The 18,765-nt window shown below is 46.9% G+C and overlaps 1 protein-coding gene across 3 annotated transcripts in view; it reads left to right on the top strand.

The window, feature by feature from the left end:
• CHD7 (chromodomain helicase DNA binding protein 7) overlaps positions 1-18,514 on the top strand; it is a 190,633-nt gene extending 172,119 nt beyond the window's left edge. For 2 of the 3 annotated variants that reach the window (XM_025265360.3, XM_025265358.3), the window contains exons 24-38: positions 571-660; positions 1,129-1,232; positions 2,573-2,702; positions 3,128-3,200; positions 3,359-3,416; positions 4,327-4,555; positions 4,826-5,034; positions 5,239-5,889; positions 6,629-6,789; positions 8,970-9,197; positions 9,399-9,842; positions 13,209-13,430; positions 14,719-14,859; positions 15,063-15,167; positions 16,592-18,514. In XM_025265360.3, the coding sequence (XP_025121145.3) occupies positions 571-660; positions 1,129-1,232; positions 2,573-2,702; positions 3,128-3,200; positions 3,359-3,416; positions 4,327-4,555; positions 4,826-5,034; positions 5,239-5,889; positions 6,629-6,789; positions 8,970-9,197; positions 9,399-9,842; positions 13,209-13,430; positions 14,719-14,859; positions 15,063-15,167; positions 16,592-17,509 (3,763 nt within the window). In that variant the 3' untranslated portion in view covers positions 17,510-18,514. The remainder of the gene's footprint in view (positions 1-570; positions 661-1,128; positions 1,233-2,572; positions 2,703-3,127; positions 3,201-3,358; positions 3,417-4,326; positions 4,556-4,825; positions 5,035-5,238; positions 5,890-6,628; positions 6,790-8,969; positions 9,198-9,398; positions 9,843-13,208; positions 13,431-14,718; positions 14,860-15,062; positions 15,168-16,591) is intronic. The other variant, XM_025265359.3, reaches the window with a different exon arrangement.
• Positions 18,515-18,765: the final 251 nt, after the last annotated feature.

Raw genomic sequence — 18,765 nt, 5'->3', positions numbered from 1 at the left:
AGGATCCACCCCCACCACCATCTTCCTTCCTCAGAAGCAAAGTTGTATAATCTGGAAAACCTGACATTCTGTATTGAGGGTTTATTGTCAGGTAGTAAAACCAGATTTTATATCTCGTTTATTCCTACAACTTCTGATGTGCTTCCAAAAATGGTATTAAGGCAGCAGCTGAGGAAATTTTATGAGATAATGAAGCAGAACAGTTACTGAAAGCCATCTGCTCAGTTGTTTACAAACTTGCTTCAATACTTCAGAGGCAGTGGTGGGCTACGTGTCTAAACTTCACAAGCTGCGCTAGGTAGGACTAAATGAAGTGCGCCCGGGCCGGGCTGAGCGCCGGCCCTCCCGTGCAGGGGGCGCGGTTGCCAGGCAGGCCGGTTGGAAGCCAGCAGAAAGCACACGCAGAGGTGATTATGTGGCACCATCTGTCACGCTTCAAGCCTACCATACAGCATGGCTAATCAGCCTTGGCAGGATGATGGATGAACAGCAGCAGCTGCCAAAAGCCACTGTTGGCAAACAGTCCCGAAGTTAAGAACTTCCCCCCACCTCCCCCGTCTCCCTCTCCAGGGTCCTGCTGCGTGTCCGCATGCTCTACTACCTGAGACAAGAAGTGATAGGAGACCAGGCAGAGAAGATCCTGGAGGGCGCGGACTCCAGGTGGGTACACGCCTGCGTTCCTCCTCGCAGTGACCATCCAGGCAGTCGGAGTCCACGTCACGGGTGGGGGGCGTGCTTCAAACCTCCTGCATCCTCAGCACATCTCTTTTTCTGCATCTCGAATGCAGTGTTTGTCCTACGAGCCTGGGGACATGAGGAGAATCGGGAGAAGCCTGTTTGTAGGTCTGTGTGGACGTACAAAAAGGTGTGAACTAAATGACTCGTGTTTGTGAGGTGACCTTTAAAACAGGGTCCTGTGGGATTAAGTTTACTTCTGGTCCCGGTAGAAGGCGGCCAACTTCTGCCCTTTCCTGCAGCCTTGGCTCGCACCACCCCAGCATCCCCATCCCACTCCACGATGCTCAGGTGCTTGTCGTGGGAAGGGGGCGAGTGTCATGCTCCTCACTTAGCATTCTTTTCCAACAGTGGGGTCTATTGTAAATATCATGTCACTGGTTGTCTTTGCAGTGAAGCTGACGTGTGGATACCTGAACCTTTCCACGCAGAAGTCCCCACAGACTGGTGGGATAAGGAAGCAGACAAGTCCCTCCTCATTGGCGTGTTCAAGCACGGTAAGGGGCGTCTGCTTCAGACCCCATCTTGACCATGTGTCTTTGTCTTTATTTAGAGCTCTCTGCACACTCTTTCCAAAGTCATAATATTAATGAGGCTAGTTCCAAAGGACTCTTGGCGTGTACGGTTTCCCCGCACGAAAAATCTAATATGAACTGTAAATATCAGATGCTGTTTTTGAATGTTTGTTGAGTATTTGAGAAGAAAACATTTCTTCCTTGGCTGTAAATAGAACCCAAACCATATTTGTTTTAATAATAGCCAAGTTGTCCTATAGCTCTTCGGAAACTTTACTTCCAGCACGGCTCCCCTTGTGCGCTCTGCCAGCCCATGTCAAAGTGGACGGTGGGCTTAACCTCTGCTATTAATCTGTACAAGTGCCTCCTGGGCTTTGTTCCAAGCAATATTTCACAAATGTCAGTGCCGAGAACCCGCGGCTCCCCAGAGTGGGACGCAGCCTTGTTAACTTTGAAAGGCCGGGGATGCAGAACTGGCATGATATATACAGTGAACGATTCCTGATTATAATCCCGAGTCTCTGGAGGTCGCTGAGGTATTCTCGGCAGCCCAGCCTGACTAAGGGGGAGAATGATGGCTTATAAAACCTTTCATGATTACAGTTTGGCTGGCGGCTCTACAGCAGTTAGGAGCTGGGGTGTTGTCGTACACACCCTAATTGAATTGTGCCGTTCTGCTTGTGTACTGCAGCCGTGTTTTGTGAGCTCAGCCTCAAAAACCATCTTCCCGCGGTGCACTGTTGGGATCTGCCATTTCCCATCTAGTCAACCTGGGCAGTCAAAAAGCAAATTGCAGTTTGAAAACCATAGAGGGAACAGTGTCATCTTACTGACACGCATCATCCTAAACCTGATCAGACAGGTTTGTTGGCCTGACGTAGACAGGGATGTATCAGCCGGCGGTGGACTTCCTGCAGGACCGAAGCCGCTCACAGGGAGGGTGGGCTGGACCACTGCAGAGGTCATCGAAGAACATTATGCTGCCTTTTAAATGCCAAGCAAAATTAGATCTTGGGGACAACAGGGTCAGACCTCTTCCCGGGCATCTTGCAGTTACCCTGAACCTGTGTTTTCATTAGTATTTACTAAGGTCATTCTGATAATATCCGTGAAAATGTAATCTGCCTTCCCCCTCCCCCAAATCTGCCCCGGGAAGAGCATTCCAAGAATGGGCTACTATAGCCTGGTTAGTTTAAATAGGGCATAAACCATCATCTTACAAAGAGACGACCTTGGTGTGAGGCAGCCATGCTGTGGTTCTGTGAGTGACGGGCCTTCGTGGTCTCTGTGTGTGTCCTCTCTGGGCTGGGGGGACGGCGCAGGGTACGAGAAGTACAACTCCATGCGAGCTGACCCCGCGCTGTGCTTCCTGGAACGAGTCGGTATGCCCGATGCCAAGGCCATCGCTGCCGAGCAGAGAGGAACAGACATGCTAGCAGATGGCGGTGACGGGTAAGAAGGACACTTTAAAATTTTAATAAACTTTATGTCAGTGTCAGAGTGTCAGATCCACTGGCAGGGTTCAGTCCTTACACAGCACCACGCACTGTGCTGCATCTGATTTGGACTTGAGCGCTGTTTACCAGTATAGTCTGTTTATGTATCATGATGACTATTTAAACACAATATAGGATCTAGATAATCTGTAACTTGTCTTTTTCAAATGATCATGACCCCCCCCCCCCCAACACACCCCACTGCGTGCACACACACCCTCCGCCCCTCACGGCTGCACATTTTAAATACCGACAGAGTCGTTTTGGATGTCAGGCTCAGAATTCAAAGCAGCATGAGGCGAGCTGTTCCTTTTTATCAGGCTCCTTCGGTGTCTTGATAATCAGTGTGATTTAAACATTTTTTGAAAACATTTCATACAGGGGAGAATTTGATAGAGAAGATGAAGATCCAGAATATAAACCAACCAGAACGCCGTTCAAGGATGAAATAGATGTAAGAACTCGAGTACATTCAGTTTTATGGCCCCAGTAAAATATTATATGCCCATATAAGACTTATTAAACTTTATAGATAACGGCCTTTCCTTTAAAAGACAAAGCAAAATAGAACCCCAAATTAAAATAACTTGTCTTTCTTGCTTTGCTTTTGAGGAATTTGCAAATTCTCCTCCGGAAGATAAGGAAGAGCCCATGGAAATACGTGCCCCAGGTACAACTCTGAAAGCTGGGGGGAGCAGAGCTGAGGAGTGGGACTCAGGCCAGGCCCCATGGCCAGGCTGCAGTTCCTTCACCAGGGTGGTGTCTCCAAATGCCACTTCATCTACTGTTCTCTGTTGTGAAGAATTCTAACTCCTGCTGATTCTTGGTTAATCATTATGTTCAATCTCTTTGATAAAATAACTTTTTTTGGACAGAGAATTTACATATTTATGATTTATACCAGTTAATGAAAGTTCTTAAGCATCTACAGAAACATAGCTCATGGAAGCAGGAAATTTGTTAAATATCTGAAATAACTGCCAGTTTATTGAGACTACTACTTTTTCCCTGATATAAAATCATTAGGTAACAATTATATGATTGGTTTTTATGTTCAAGATTATTGTATTGCATTATCACCATGTAGTTTGTGGCACAAAGTATGTTTCTTTATGTATGATTGATATATGAACTTGGCTTTTTTTTCCCCCCCTAAGGAGTTGAGAAAGAATGGTTTATAAGTTCCATACTAATATGAAACTTCCATACTTGCTTAGTAGTAGTGTTAGTCACTCAGTTTTGTCTGACTCTTTGGGCACCATGTACTGGACTGTAGCCCACTAGGCTCCTCTGTTCATGGAATTCTCCAGGCAAGAATACTGGAGTGGGTTGCCATTCCCTTTTCCAGGGGATCTTCCTGACCCAGGGATCAAACCCAGGTCTCCTGCATTGCAGGCAGATTCTTTACCATCTGGGCTACAGGAAAGTATTACGAGAGCACCACCATCATTTTTCCCAGGCTATCATTTGAATGTTAGCAAGTCATCCTGTTTGGATGGGAAACCCTGCCTGTGGCAAAGGTCATAGCTACACATTCAGGAATGTTCTCTCATTCAGGAATGTTCTCCCCGCCTCCCCAGGCAAGCACAGCGAGGGCAGCACTGAGCTAGGCCAGCTGTACTGGCCCAGCACCTCCACGCTGACCACCCGGCTACGCAGGCTCATCACTGCCTACCAGCGCAGCTACAAGCGGCAGCAGATGCGGCAGGAGGCGCTGATGAAGACAGACCGGCGGAGGCGGCGGCCTCGCGAGGAAGTGCGGGCCCTGGAAGCTGAAAGGGAGGCCATCATATCGGAGAAGCGGCAGAAGTGAGCGTCTTAGGGTTTCCTTAGTCCCTGGTACCTTCCTCTCTCCTCCTCTCTTCCTGGCCTGCAGAGGCAAGAATCACATCCAAGAGGATGGCCATCAAACCCAGCCCCCTCACCAACCCCTCCCCCCCCCCCCCCCCCCCCCCCCGCCCCAGAATAAAACAAAGCAGAAAAAAGCACTATGGATTCAGTTTAAAGGAGAAGCAGCAGTAACCTTTAAGCCTTTTTACTCGGGTACCAGTCCACAGCTAAAGATCTCCTCTCTGACAGGTGGACGAGGCGGGAGGAGGCGGACTTTTATCGAGTGGTGTCCACATTCGGGGTCATTTTTGACCCTGCGAAGCAGCAGTTCGACTGGAACCAGTTCCGAGCCTTTGCCAGGCTTGACAAGAAGTCCGACGAGAGTCTGGAGAAGTACTTCAGCTGCTTTGTGGCCATGTGCCGGCGGGTGTGTCGCATGCCCGCCAAGCCGGATGACGGTAAGTCCCCAGGGATGCGGAGAGGCGGGAGGGCCGGGCATAGATTCCCCAGGGATGCAGGTGGTGTGAGGATGGGAGCGTGGTGGGGACTGGAAGGGGCGGAAGGTTCCCCAGGGATGCGTGGACAGCCTGGGATGGGAGAGGCTGGGCGGGCTCGGGGACCTCCTGCTGCTCCCCTCGATGACACGCGGTCCTCCTGCGCAGAGCCACCGGACCTGTCGTCGGCCATTGAGCCTATCACGGAGGAGCGCGCCTCCCGCACGCTGTACCGCATCGAGCTGCTGCGCAGGATCCGCGAGCAGGTGCTGCACCACCCACAGCTGGCTGAGCGGCTCAAGCTCTGCCAACCCAGCCTGGACCTGCCCGAGTGGTGGGAGTGCGGCCGGCACGACCGGGACCTGCTGGTGGGCGCCGCCAAGCACGGCGTCAGCCGCACCGACTACCACATCCTCAACGACCCCGAGCTCTCCTTCCTGGACGCGCACAAGAACTTCGCCCAGGCCCGGGGGGCGGGCGGCGCCCCCGCCCTGAACCCTCTGGCCCTGGGCTTTGGCCAGACCCCCGCTGCCACCCCAGCTGCCCCAGGTCAGGAGGACAAGGCCGGGGCAGCCGAGGCCAAGGCCAGGGAGGCCTCCGAGAAGCCCGAGGGGAAGGAGGAAGAGGAGGCTGAGGGCAGCGGGAAGGACCAGAGGCAGGACCGCGAGGCGGAGCTGGGGGCTGGGAAGAGCGAGCCCAGAGGGGTGGAGGTCGGTGTGGACTCTGGGCCCAAGTCCATTTCTGAGAAGGGTTCTGAGGAGGACGAAGAGGAAAAGCTGGAGGATGATGACAAGTCAGAAGAGTCTTCCCAGCCTGAAGGTAAGACCTGACTGACCCTCAGGCCTCTCTTGGGCCCACCCCAGCAGCTGTCTTCATGTCATGTGATCCGTGTCCTCTTTGGGTTTTTAAAGGGTAATGAGTGTACATTTTCATTAGGATGATATCGGGTAATGCTTAGATGTGTGTTTTGCCCTGCTGTGACCTGTGAACGCACTACTTCAGCAGCTTTTCAGGTTTTACAGGCAATAACAATTTTAAGGCAGATGATGCTTAATTTAATTTCCGTTCAGAAATAAAGAGTGGGAGTAGAATCTAGGAAGAACCAGTTGTCTTCCTAAGTCCCAGGTAGGTTGCCGTACCTGCCACGAAACAAAAATAAAACATGCGCTATACTTTTCTACCTGAGCTTCAGCTCGGAATCGTGGCCAACACGTTAGTCCTCTTTCTGATGGAGGAGTAGAGGGTCCTGTGGGTCAGAGGCTTGGCTGTCACCACCCTCCCCCGAGACCTGTCTGCAGCAGGATGCCTGCTGACTAGTGACATAGGCCCCCAAGCCTCCGCTTCCTCATCTGTTAAACGGGAGTAACACCAGCTACGTGCAAGGGCCCTTGCAAGCTTTGAGTGACAGGATTTGCAAAATCCCTGATACCATTCTAGCCATAGTAGATACGAGATACAGAGGAGCTCGTCAGCATTCAGACATTAAATCCTTTCCCCTCTACACTTCCTTTTCAGAAAGATTCTGGTTGTGGGTGATGCACAGTAACTCATTTCTCAGCAGGGGCTGTCTCTAGAGGGAAGAATTTTGATGAAGAGAGCAATGCTTCCATGAGCACTGCTAGGGATGAGACCCGGGATGGATTCTACATGGAGGATGGTGACCCATCTGTAGCTCAGCTCCTTCATGAAAGGACGTTTGCCTTCTCATTTTGGCCTAAGGTTGGTGGGATTTTGTTGTTATTTGATGACCAAAATAATAAATGGGGTGAAGAAAATCATTCTAGCTTGATTTTTCAAATAATTTTCAGGTAAACTTTGACATAGTGTATGAAGATTGTGTACTCGATTTTTTTTTTTTCTTATAAGAATGATCTGGAGAAGCGCAAAGAAAAAAATTCTGTAGAGTGCTTTCATATAGGATAGGAAAGGTGACAAGAAGCAAAGAAAGTAAGAAAAAAGAACTGTTTATAGGGCTCTTTGATTCCTTGAGGTCTTTTAGGTTATTTGTCTAGTACAGTCTATGGATTATTGCTTCAGAAGACTCCCCCATTGACGAAATGTGTGGATTTTTTGAAAAAAATTTTATTGTGGTAAAAAACACACCATGAAATTTACAGTCTTCACCATTCTTTAAGTGTGCAGTTGGATAGTGTTAAATATATTCATATATTCACATCATATATATATATACATATATATATATATTTTTTTTTTTCCACGCTGTAAAAGGATCTCCAGGACTTTTGTATCTTATAGGACTGAGACTCTATACCCATTATCCAACTCCCCTCCCTCTCTGCCCCTGGATAACTACTATACTACTCTTTGTTTCTGTGAACTTGACATACTCACATAGGTAGAATCATACAGCACTTGTTCTTTTGTGACTGGCCTATTTCACTTAGTATAATGTCTTCAAGGTCCATCTTTGGGAAAGCATGTAACAGAATTTCCTTCCTCTTTAAGGCTGAATAATATTCCATTGTGTGTCTGTACCATATTTTCCTTATGCATCTGTCCATCGTTGGGACATTTGGCCTCCTTCCTTCTCTTAGCTTATCATGGTGCTGCTGTAAATGGGAATTACTGTTATCTCATTGAGACCCGGCTTGCATTTTTTTTTTTTCCTTTGGTATATACATACAAGTAGTATTGCTGGATCATAGGGTAGTTCTGTTTTTAATTTTTGAGGAGCCTCTGTACTGTTTTTCACAGCAGATGTACCATTTTGCAATCCCAACAACAGTGCACAAGGGAATATGTGTGGACTTTTAAAACTGTGTTTTGTTTTGTTTTTAATATCTTGAAGCAGAACTTTCAGATCTAAGACAGCTTGCTATATATTTGGAACTCTGTAATCTTCTGAACTGGGGAGAGGATGGGCTGCTGACCCATTTGCTCAAATACATTATGAGATAATCACAAATGTAGTTATCTGTAACCAAAAGCAAAGTGGAAATTACTCTTTTGGCTAACTAGTATAATTTTATAATAAATCTCTGTGTAATTTGGGTCTGTTTTTCAGGGTGGGGAAATAATCTTCCTAATCACCATAACAGGGCTGTCTGGTTTAAGACAGACAACACAAAAAAAGGTCTCTGTGGACTCATCCCCAGGCTGGTCTCACATAGTGTCCGTTGGAAAGAAACAATGTGAAATTTTTTACTGAAGACTGTACTATCAGAGATGTTGCCCCCTGTCCCCTGGCCCCACTCCCCTTATCTCCCTTGTTTTGCTCATCTCCCTTACTGAGTTTAGAAGGGAGCTTCCCAGATCAGCCAGAAGGCCCCCAGTAGCAGGCCCTTTTAATCTGTGGAAACTGGGTCTAAGAGCTGTAATTAGAAATTTTTAACGTCCACGCTTGAATGAAACTTGAAGTGATAATAGGTAGAGGATGCAAATCGACACTCATTAGGTGTTCCTAGGTTGGTGCCCATTCGTAATGCTGAACTTTATTAATAGTGACGCTAACGATGTCCCACTTCCTGGGAGAGGCTGCGGCCCAGCCCGAGGGCTGCAGCACCAGCACGTGGTGAAGGCTGAGTGCAGGCTTCCATCCCTGGGCACCTCCCGACACACACCAACAATATGTAGCCCGAACAGCAGTGACTTGTAAAGCACGGGGACGTTTTAGAGGCAGTGGTTATGTAATGCCCTCTCATTTATGCGCCTCAGTGTTCATAACTGAGAAATACTGAGTGGTCTGTGTTGTGGCCACCTTTGGACCTTGCAGCAGACTAAAGCGGTTCTGGTGGGTTTGGTTTCTTCTCTCGCTTGTTTGCTTTCTGCTTACTTTTAAGCCTTTTTTACTCTTTGGCATCTCGGTGGATGTATCCATCTCGTCATTTTCACCAGGTCTTTGTTACGGTTTCGTGTGACTTTTCTTCTTCTCTCTCTAGGACCGAGTAATGATAAACCGATTAGACAACATCTGTGAAGCAGTATTGAAAGGCAAATGGCCGGTAAATAGGCGCCAGATGTTTGATTTCCAAGGCCTCATCCCCGGCTACACGCCCCCCACCGCCGACAGTCCCCTGCAGAAGAGGAGCCTGGCCGAGCTGTCTGCCGTGGGCCAGGCCAGCATCAGCGGGAGCGAGGAACTCACCGCCTCCCCTCAGCTGTCCAAGGTCAGTAAGAGCGCTCTGCCCGGGGAGCCTAGAGATAAGCTCTCCTGACTCAGTTCGGAAGCTTGTGTTGGCCGGTCCCATTTGAAATAAGAAGGCTGCTCTGGCCTCAGACGTTTAATCCCTTAAACTTCTCATCCCTGGTTTCTGCTGTGCGGCAGGTGCAGGCTGGGCTCACTGTTTCTGTGGGGATTTTTTCAACAGGACGATGCCCTTAACCTCTCTGTGCCTCGCCAGCGGAGGAGGAGGAGGAGGAAGATCGAAATCGAGGCGGAGAGAGCTGCCAAGCGGCGAAACCTCATGGAGATGGTGGCGCAGCTGCGGGGGTCTCAGGTGGTCTCAGAGAATGGACAAGAGAAAGTGGTCGATTTATCAAAGGCCTCGAGAGAGGCAGCAAGCTCTACCTCAAACTTTTCATCTCTCACTTCAAAGTTGGTTTTGCCCAATGTCTCCACGCCGGTGTCTGATGCCTTTAAGACTCAGATGGAACTGCTCCAGGCCGGCCTGTCCCGCACGCCCACCAGACATCTGCTCAATGGCTCCCTCGTGGACGGAGAGCCCCCCATGAAGCGGAGGCGGGGAAGGAGGAAAAACGTGGAGGGCCTTGACCTGCTGTTTATGAGCCACAAACGGACATCACTGAGTGCAGTAAGTCCAGGGGATGGTGCCCCTCCACCCCCACCCACTGTCCACACTGGCAGCCGAGTCCTGCCTCTGCTGCCCAGGCTGGGGCCTGTGCCCCTCCATGATGTGGTGTGAAAGCCATTCCTCCCACCAAAGGAGCCACAGTGGACAGAGCCGTGGTTCTGAGCCGGAGTATTGTGCTAAGCATTGGCACAGATCACTCAGCCTGAACCACATGTAGCTTGAGGATTTATTCTTCCCGAGGTCCTAATGTATTGATTACTTTCAGCAGACCAGCCCCAAACAAACACGTGTTCTTCTGAGCCTATAACCTGTGAACCTCGAGATGGAAACACTTCTGCTCTTAGAAGTATCAATATGTTTGGGGCCCAGCATTTATTAGATTTGTTCAGCTTCAAACTGAAGATTTGTGTTCATATGCAAAGCTAGTGATTGCAAATTCTCCCACCTCTGTAAAGGGATATTTTAAAAATCTCAACTGAATTGAGGTCTGTGCTAGTTTAGGTTTGCAGGAAATACATGTGTCAGTGGATTTTGGCATTTATTTCTTCAATTCAAAGGAAATGAGTGCAATGTAATCAAAATATCTCTGTTTCCTGGTCCATCTCAACCACTCACCTAAAACTGTGCCACCCCATTAAGAATTAGAGAGTTTCTCCCAGGAACCAGAATACACGAAGGAAGTCCCCTCTAAAGCACTGAGACTGGTACAAGGCACCAAAATAGCAACCTGCTCCAATATTCTTGTCTGGGAAGTCCCATGGACAGAGGAGCCTACCGGGATACAGCCCATAGGGTCACATGAGAGGCAGACACAACTTAAGAGATTAAACGACAACACCACAGTGAGCCTGTGGATTCGAAACCTGAATCAGCACAGAGGTGCCTGATAAGCCGGCACACGGGTGGTGGGCCCATCCCCTGGGTGGTAGACACAGTTTAAGAAACGCCAAGGGGAGAAGTTTGTTTAAATATTTTTCCTTATTTCATCCCTATTATTATTTCCCCATTTTTAAGGGAAGCGTAATAACCTAAAAGAGTAGGGAGACATGGTGGAGTTAGGGTCTAGAAGTGACAACAAACAAGCTTCCATTGAAATTTGTTCCCTAGTCGGGTCTGATTCTGGAGCAGGAAATGCCAGCTCACTCCAGTATTCTTCCCTGGGAAATCCTATTGTCAGAAGAGCTTGGCGGGCTGCAGTCCACAGGGTCACAAAGAGTAGACATACTGAAGTGGGCTAGCCATGGGTCTGAGTTTAAGAAGCATCCAGGTGGTTAAAAGGTAATTTATTTTCAAAACTTATTGCAAACGTACAGTCATAGTAACTGTCATTTTTGTGGATCATGTGATTTATTTTTAGAATCTTGTAAAAATACGCCGTACAGTGTATCAATTTGACTAGTTGTTCCCCAAGTTAAAGAAAGGCCATTGCTAGGTGTGTGGTCCCCTGCTGGGAACCACCCTAATGCTTTGATAGGTTTTATTCACTGAAAATCCTTTCTCCGGGAACATCAACAAATCATCTTTCCATTTGAATTTCATTTTGTGGACCCAGCATCAGGAATTAGCAATTACAATTTCCTATTGTAATTATAAACCCCATATTAGACTTACGACTGACTTTATTCATTCACATATTTTAAGCTATCTCTAAGAGTTTATTAGTTTTTTTCCCCTAAAATCCTATTAGCAACCTAGCTCAAAACTCTTAACAGATATTAGAGAATGTATGTTTATTTTAATTATTTTTTTTTACTTTTAAATGTTGGAATTTCACATTCCTCATTTGGTGTTACAGAGGGTTTTGTGTGAGCACATAAAACAGAAGGAGACTGGATCTATAAATAAACTGAGTAGTGAAGAGCTGTAGAGGTCAGCAAGGTTACTTGTGTGGAATGAGGCAAATCCTAAAATCTCATGTTGGCATCATGCTGGAGATCACTGTGCGGTTGTGAAAAGTAAGGATGCAGCCATTCTGCATTCAGCAGCATTGTGGGAGTCAGCCATGCCCTGTGCCAGGTACTGGGATGCAGAGAATAAAAGCCTGACAGGTGCTTACACCAGAGAACTCAGTGTTTAAGATGGGCGACAGATAAATAACAACCTGTCATTGTCGTGAGGTGCCCCTGGGATATTTTGAGAACCCAAAAGAAGAATGGGAATGGAAGGAGGAGAATGTGGGCAGAAACAGGTGGGAAAGTTTCCCTATAGGTGGTCATACCTCAGTTAAATTTTGCAGGTTGTGTGGGAGTAAGTCATTTGAAAAGAGGGGGCTGGGAGAGCATGTGCAAAGGGAGCGTGGCCAGGGAGAGCCCATTGTGTCCGATGAACTGAAAGTTACTGGCCAGGGAGTTTGATGAGGAGGCAGCTTCAGCAGAGAGGAGCTTGGGCACAAGGTGAGATGTAAACCACAGAGGGCTTTGGTAGGCGAGCTAAAGAACTTGGATTTTATCCTGAAGGTGATGGGAATTCAATTGCAAAATTAGCTTAACTAGGGAAAGTGATGTAACATAATCCTTGAACTAGGAAGGGTGCATTTCAGCAGATTGCCTCCTAACAGAGTGGAGACTGGATTAAAGAGGACGGAAGTAGAATCAGGGGGGCCGTTTAGGAGTACTGCAGTGATGCAGGGGGCCAGTGACGGAGACCTGAACCAAAGCAGGAGCAGCATGGCTGGACAGATGGGCCTCATGAACCATGTCTGCAGGTTGAAATGCAGAGTTTGAGGACCAGTGGCTGGGCAATGGTCAGGTCTCGGCTTCAACTAATTCATCTTTCCAGTGTTGCCACACATGCCTGATATGAAATATTGTACTACCAACAAAATTGTACTGAACACAGAAAGCCAAAAAGCTATAATGAACTGGCTTTTGAAACATTCCGTGAATTCTAATTTCTATAATTTCTTTTTTTCCCGCTGTACTGTGCCGTCTGTGGAATGTTAGTTTCCCAACCAGGGATTTGAGCCCGTGCCCCCTGCATTGGAAGTCTTAACCACTGGACCTGTAGGGAAGTCCCCTAATTTTCATTTCTTTAATGACACTCTCCAGGGATCCCCAAGAAACACTGAGAGGCTACCCCCCCCTTGAGGCATACCAGGCTCAGACTCCACTGCCTGTGTCGTGTTCCTAGTGGCTCTCAAACATGGAACAGAGATGGACTGTGAATTTTCTACCTTATTACTAATTGTACAGTGTGAAGAATAAGTTACACCTTCTGATTTAATTGCTGTTCCCAAACTGCCACTGTTTCAAGTAGCCTTTTTCCCTTTTGAGACCCACCCCGCTAGGCTCCTGTTTTCTTGGGCTAGGAAGTAGTCAGGACCGCTCTCTCCACTCAAGAATTGAGACCATTGTCTTCTTTCTGCAGGAGGATGCTGAAGTGACCAAAGCTTTTGAAGAGGATATAGAGACCCCACCTACAAGAAACATTCCTTCTCCTGGACACCTGGACCCAGACACACGGATCCCTGTTATAAATCTCGAAGATGGGACGAGGCTGGTGGGGGAGGAGGCACCTAAAAATAAGGATTTAGTTGAATGGCTGAAGCTGCATCCCACTTATACTGTTGATATGCCAAGTTATGTACCAGTGAGTATCACTGAGTAGAGACTTGTTGCAGGGGACTCTTGCCTGGTCAGTCCTTTTCCTTCTCCCGTACAACATGGAAATCCCTGGTCCCTCAGTCTGTCTTGTCAGTGTGAACGTTTTCAAGCTTTCATCACTCTGTATTCTACATTAGGGGTTTTCCTGGTGGCCCAAGTGGTAAAGAATCCACCTGCCAACTCGGGAGACGTGATTCGATCCTGTGGATCGTTGGGACGATCCTCTGGAGAAGGGAATGGCAACCCACTCCAGCATTCTTGCCTGGGAAATCCCGTGGACAGAGGAGCCTGGCAGGTTGCACTCCATGAGGTCACAAAAGAGTCCGACACAGCTTAGTGACTAAACAAAAACATCAAAAATTCCACATTAGAGAAACTAACTTCAGGTCTGTCCAGTGTGAAGAGCAGCCTTGTAGCTATTTGAAGACACATTTCCTTGTTTTTTCCTTCTCCCACCAAATAGATGTGATTTTTTTCCATTACTCTTCACATGGTGTGGTTTCCAGGTGGTCCCGTTAATAGAAAAACACACACCCCTCCCCCAACCAACACACTTTAATTGGTCTCTGGACTGAGTCTGCCCAGCACAGAATATTAGGAAGCTGTTCCTGAAGAGATCTGAGCAGCTAATGCAGCCTGAGGCTTTATTGGCGTCTTTCTTAAACAACTAACACTCAATGCCATTTATTAAACATCAGACAGGAACCCTAGATGATTTGTCACTTAAACTGCTGCTAGCTTTAAACAGTGCATGTTTTATGTCTTATACTTATGTGATTGAATTTTTTCAAACTTAAGTGTGGGAGTTTGCATTTTGGTGAGTTCCTGCCACTCAGAATGCACCCTCCTGCCTAGACTCTCTTATCCCTTGGGTTGTTTCTCCTCGTGCACAGTCTCATGGCGTAGACATGAGATCATCCCTGTATCCATTCACATCATGAAGTAGAGATTAGCAAAGGAGCTAGAGAAAGTTTTCTTTTAAAATACCATGACTCAGTGAAACATTTGAAGACAAGACTTGAAGCAGGTTATTGAGAGATGAGAAGAAAAGCATATTCTCAGCTTTCAAGTTTGTTCTTTAAGTACAGGAGAAGGAGAATAGTTTTTCCTTTCAAAGAAAACTGGGGTTTCTGATCCTTAAAATGATTCTTGAAATTTCCATAGTAGTTAAAAATGGCCCGACTGTTCTGCTTATCATCCATATAGGAAAGAATAAGTATTAACTATGGTTTTACTAAATACGATTTGTTTTTGTATTTTTGTGTTTTTTGCAGAAGAACGCAGATGTGCTGTTTTCCTCATTTCAGAAACCGAAACAGAAACGACACAGATGTCGAAACCCTAATAAATTGGATATAAACACTTTGACAGGAGAAGAAAGGGTGCCTGTCGTGAACAAACGAAATGGGAAGAAGGTAAACCCTGGGAAAGAGAATTGATCTCTCTGGAATGTCTTTTCCCAGAAAGAAATGTTTTATTCCAACCTCTTTTATAAGTTCATATTTCTTCCAGAATACATGTGATGTGTGTATGTATCTGTGTAGATACACAAATGGGGAGGGGGGAAGAGGGAAGAACTTGTCAGTTTCTAAGTCTTTTCCTAAATGCCTCTCCCCAGATGGGTGGAGCTATGGCGCCTCCAATGAAGGATCTGCCCCGGTGGCTGGAAGAAAACCCCGAGTTTGCAGTGGCCCCAGACTGGACAGACATAGTCAAGCAGTCTGTAAGTATAAACTCTGCCTCTCTGTCCAGGAAGGTATCTGTACAAAATTGTTTTCCTGAATTTTTCTTTATTTTCTGCTGGTCATTACTTATTCAATGATTTATTCTTGGCTTAAAAGAATTGATACAGTACATCATTTCCATAGATAATTAATACATCATCATTCCTTGTATCCATATGTCATTAATCCAAAGTGGATTAATTTGACAGCTATGATTTAAAGAACTGTATAGAAATACACACTCACGGTATTAGAGGCAGACTTACTCCAGGGAGAAAGGCCCCAGGTAAACCTGGTTAACAGCATCGGTGGAATGGAATTTATGGTGGTTAAGATCCTTGAGATTAACTGTGATTTCTGGTTTTAAGATAAACAAATGAAAAATACAGCAATTCTGCCTAGACATTTATTTCACTATTTCTTTTTGCAATTAATTTGTTAATAACGTCTTGATTCTTTTTATTTGTCCAAAGTATACAGTAAAAGTGCTTATTTTTCTTTTGGTGAACAGTTCTATTCATCTTCACACGTGGATAGTTTCTTAAACAGCCACCATAATCAGAAGAATATAGACAGTTGCATCACTGCCCCAAATTCCCTTGTATTGCTCTCTGTCTCCACCCCCAGCCCAGGGCACTCACTCCTTGATCTGTTCTCCATTCCTAGAGTTTTGTCTTTTTGAGAATGTCAGGTGTACAGAAGTGTAAATTACATAACCTTTTTGAGACGGCTTCCTTCACTCATCATACTGAAATTCATCCAAGTGGTTACATGTGTCCGAAGTTTCACTGCTGATACACTCCCGAGCTTGGATATAACCCTGGGTGTGGTTCCCTGTCACCCGTGGAAGGACTCTGGGCTGTTTTCAGACTGTGACAGTTACAAGCAGAACTGCTGTAAAACACTTGTGTACACATTTTGGTGTGAAGATGAATTTTTGTTTCTCCAGGATAAATACTAAAGTAGTACTTGAAAGTGAAAGGTGTTAGTTACTCAGTCATGTCCAACTCTTTGTGACCCCGTGGACTATAGCCCACCTGGCTTCTCTGTCCATGGGATTTCCCAAGCAAGAATACTGAGTAGGTAGCCATTTCCTTTTCCCATCCAAAGGGTCAAACCCAGGTCTCCTGCATTGGCAGGTGGATTCTTTACCACTGAGCCACCAGGGAAACCCCCACTGATAGAGTACCCTTTCACATTTTTTTTTCCCTGCAATTCAGCATAATCTGATGAGCTGTATAATGCGAAAAGAGAGAAGCTTTGCTTTCATAGGTTCTATCCTTGAGCTTTTTGAATGGGAATAATTTGCTTGTGTATTTCCATTCTGAACCATCAGTGTTCAGTTCATCACAAAGGCCCAGGAGGAAATGAGGTTTTGTCCCCCAACTTTGACAGCCCTTGTTTGCCTCTCCCTTGCCTTCAGGGCTTCGTTCCCGAGTCAATGTTTGACCGGCTTCTCACTGGACCCGTGGTGCGGGGAGAAGGGGCGAGCCGGCGCGGAAGGAGGCCCAAGAGCGAAATCGCCCGGGCTGCCGCGGCAGCCGCAGCAGTGGCCTCCACGTCGGGGATCAACCCGCTGCTGGTGAACAGCCTGTTCGCAGGGATGGACCTGACGAGCCTGCAGAACCTCCAAAGCCTCCAGTCGCTCCAGCTGGCGGGCCTCATGGGCTTCCCTCCGGGACTGGCCACGGCCGCGGCGGCCGGAGGCGATGCCAAGAACCCGGCGGCCGTGCTGCCCCTGATGCTGCCGGGCGTGGCCGGGCTGCCCAGCATGTTTGGGCTCGGGGGGCTGCTCAATGCCCCGCTGTCCGCCACCGCCGGGAGCCCCGCGGCCACGGCCGGTCCCACGGATCCCGAGGACGGTGCATCCAGGGCGGAGGAGAAGGGTGGCGAGCACGAGGACGAGAGCAAGGACCCGGAGAAAAGCACAGAAGCCGCCCCGGGCCCAGACTCCGCGAACGGATCAGTGGGTGCTGCTACCGGCCCGGCCGGCCTGCCCTCCAACCCGCTGGCCTTCAACCCCTTCCTGCTGTCCACCATGGCCCCCGGCCTCTTCTACCCGTCCATGTTTCTACCTCCAGGACTGGGGGGATTGACGCTGCCCGGCTTCCCCGCGCTTGCGGGGCTCCAGGGCGCCGTGGGCGCCGGCGAAGACAAGGCCCCCGACAAAGCCGAGGGGGCCGCCTTTCAGGAAGACGAGCCCCTTGAGGGCAGTGACGCCGAGGAGAGCCTGGACAAGACGGCCGAGTCCTCCGTTCTGGAAGACGAGATCGCCCAGGGCGAAGAGCTGGACTCCCTCGACGGCGGGGACGAAATGGAAAACAATGAAAATGACGAATAACCAGTACCAGTTTCCAGTTAAAGTGTTTAAAAACTTTTGACAAGTGGTAGTCCTACTGTTTACACTCACAGTTAATGTTCATACCTAGTTTTATAAGCTGTTCTGTAACATAGTGTAGCAAAAAAAAGAAAAAAGTCTCAAGTCATGTTATACAGGTGTGTCAAAAGGTATCTTGGTCATTAAGTATTGTGCAGTGCATTATTTATTATCCCTAGGAGAGATGAAATTTGAGAGGTGATCCTGTCTTTTTAAGGAAACTTACATAATGCTCTGCTTTTTTTTTTTTTTTTTTCTTCCCTTGTTCTCTACTTTTTCTTTTGGTACCATTGGTATTATAATAAAGAGCAATTTGTAACCGAGGGGCACTCATGGAAGGAAGTGCTGCTCAAAGGAAGTATGAAGTTATATATTTAATTTTTTAATTTTAATTTTTTTTTTTTTGCTGTGAAGGTCAAGATGAAATTTACCATACATATCATACTTGCTCATTTGTTTCCCTTTATGACTGTACGGGGATGGGGGGGGTTCCCACACTTACGCATCACACACATCCATACACTCTGACAATCTCCACCTTAGTGTGAACGCCTCTGTCCCGAGGCGCAGCAATAATAAGGCAGCTGTTGAATGTGAAGGGTCCCTTTGGAAATTAACCTACTGGGAGGGTTCTTGCCAGACAGAACTGCAGTTCCATTGTCTCGTGGTCTTGTAATGCACTGGTATAAACAAAATAAATAGATGAAATTAATAAAGAGTAAAAGAAGAGAGAATCAGGTACCTTTTTTAAATTAAAGGACTTTGTTACTTTAGCCACAAAGCTAAAACAGCGTTACCTCAGCTCTAAACTAGCCTTGAAGTTTACAAACATGACTTTGTAAATGTATTGTTTTTCTTTGTTGTGATGTCCTTTTATTTTTTTTCTTTGAAAACTGCTATCATGTAAGATAAAATGTAAATTGCTGCCAACTGTAGTAATGATGCTTTTAATAAAAGTGACCCACGATATCCAGAGATGTAATTATAGAATGTAGTAGGGTAGGGGAACTGGTCACTCTATTTTTTGTATTCGCAATAGATGCAAATACAGCATTCTGGCCTTTGTATAGTTTCTTGATATATCCTCCTATACCAGATTAGCTCTTATTAATTGTCTTCAGACTAGATGAGAAGAAAAACCTTCAATTGCCTTTACATAATTCTACTCCCTATATCTCAATAGAACCCCACGCAAAAACCTCCCATTATGTCCTTAAAAG

The sequence above is a fragment of the Bubalus bubalis genome, chromosome 15 (genome assembly GCF_019923935.1).
Source record: "Bubalus bubalis isolate 160015118507 breed Murrah chromosome 15, NDDB_SH_1, whole genome shotgun sequence".
NCBI classification, from domain to species: Eukaryota; Metazoa; Chordata; class Mammalia; order Artiodactyla; family Bovidae; genus Bubalus; species Bubalus bubalis.
This window is presented reverse-complemented; position numbering and strand designations above follow the sequence as displayed.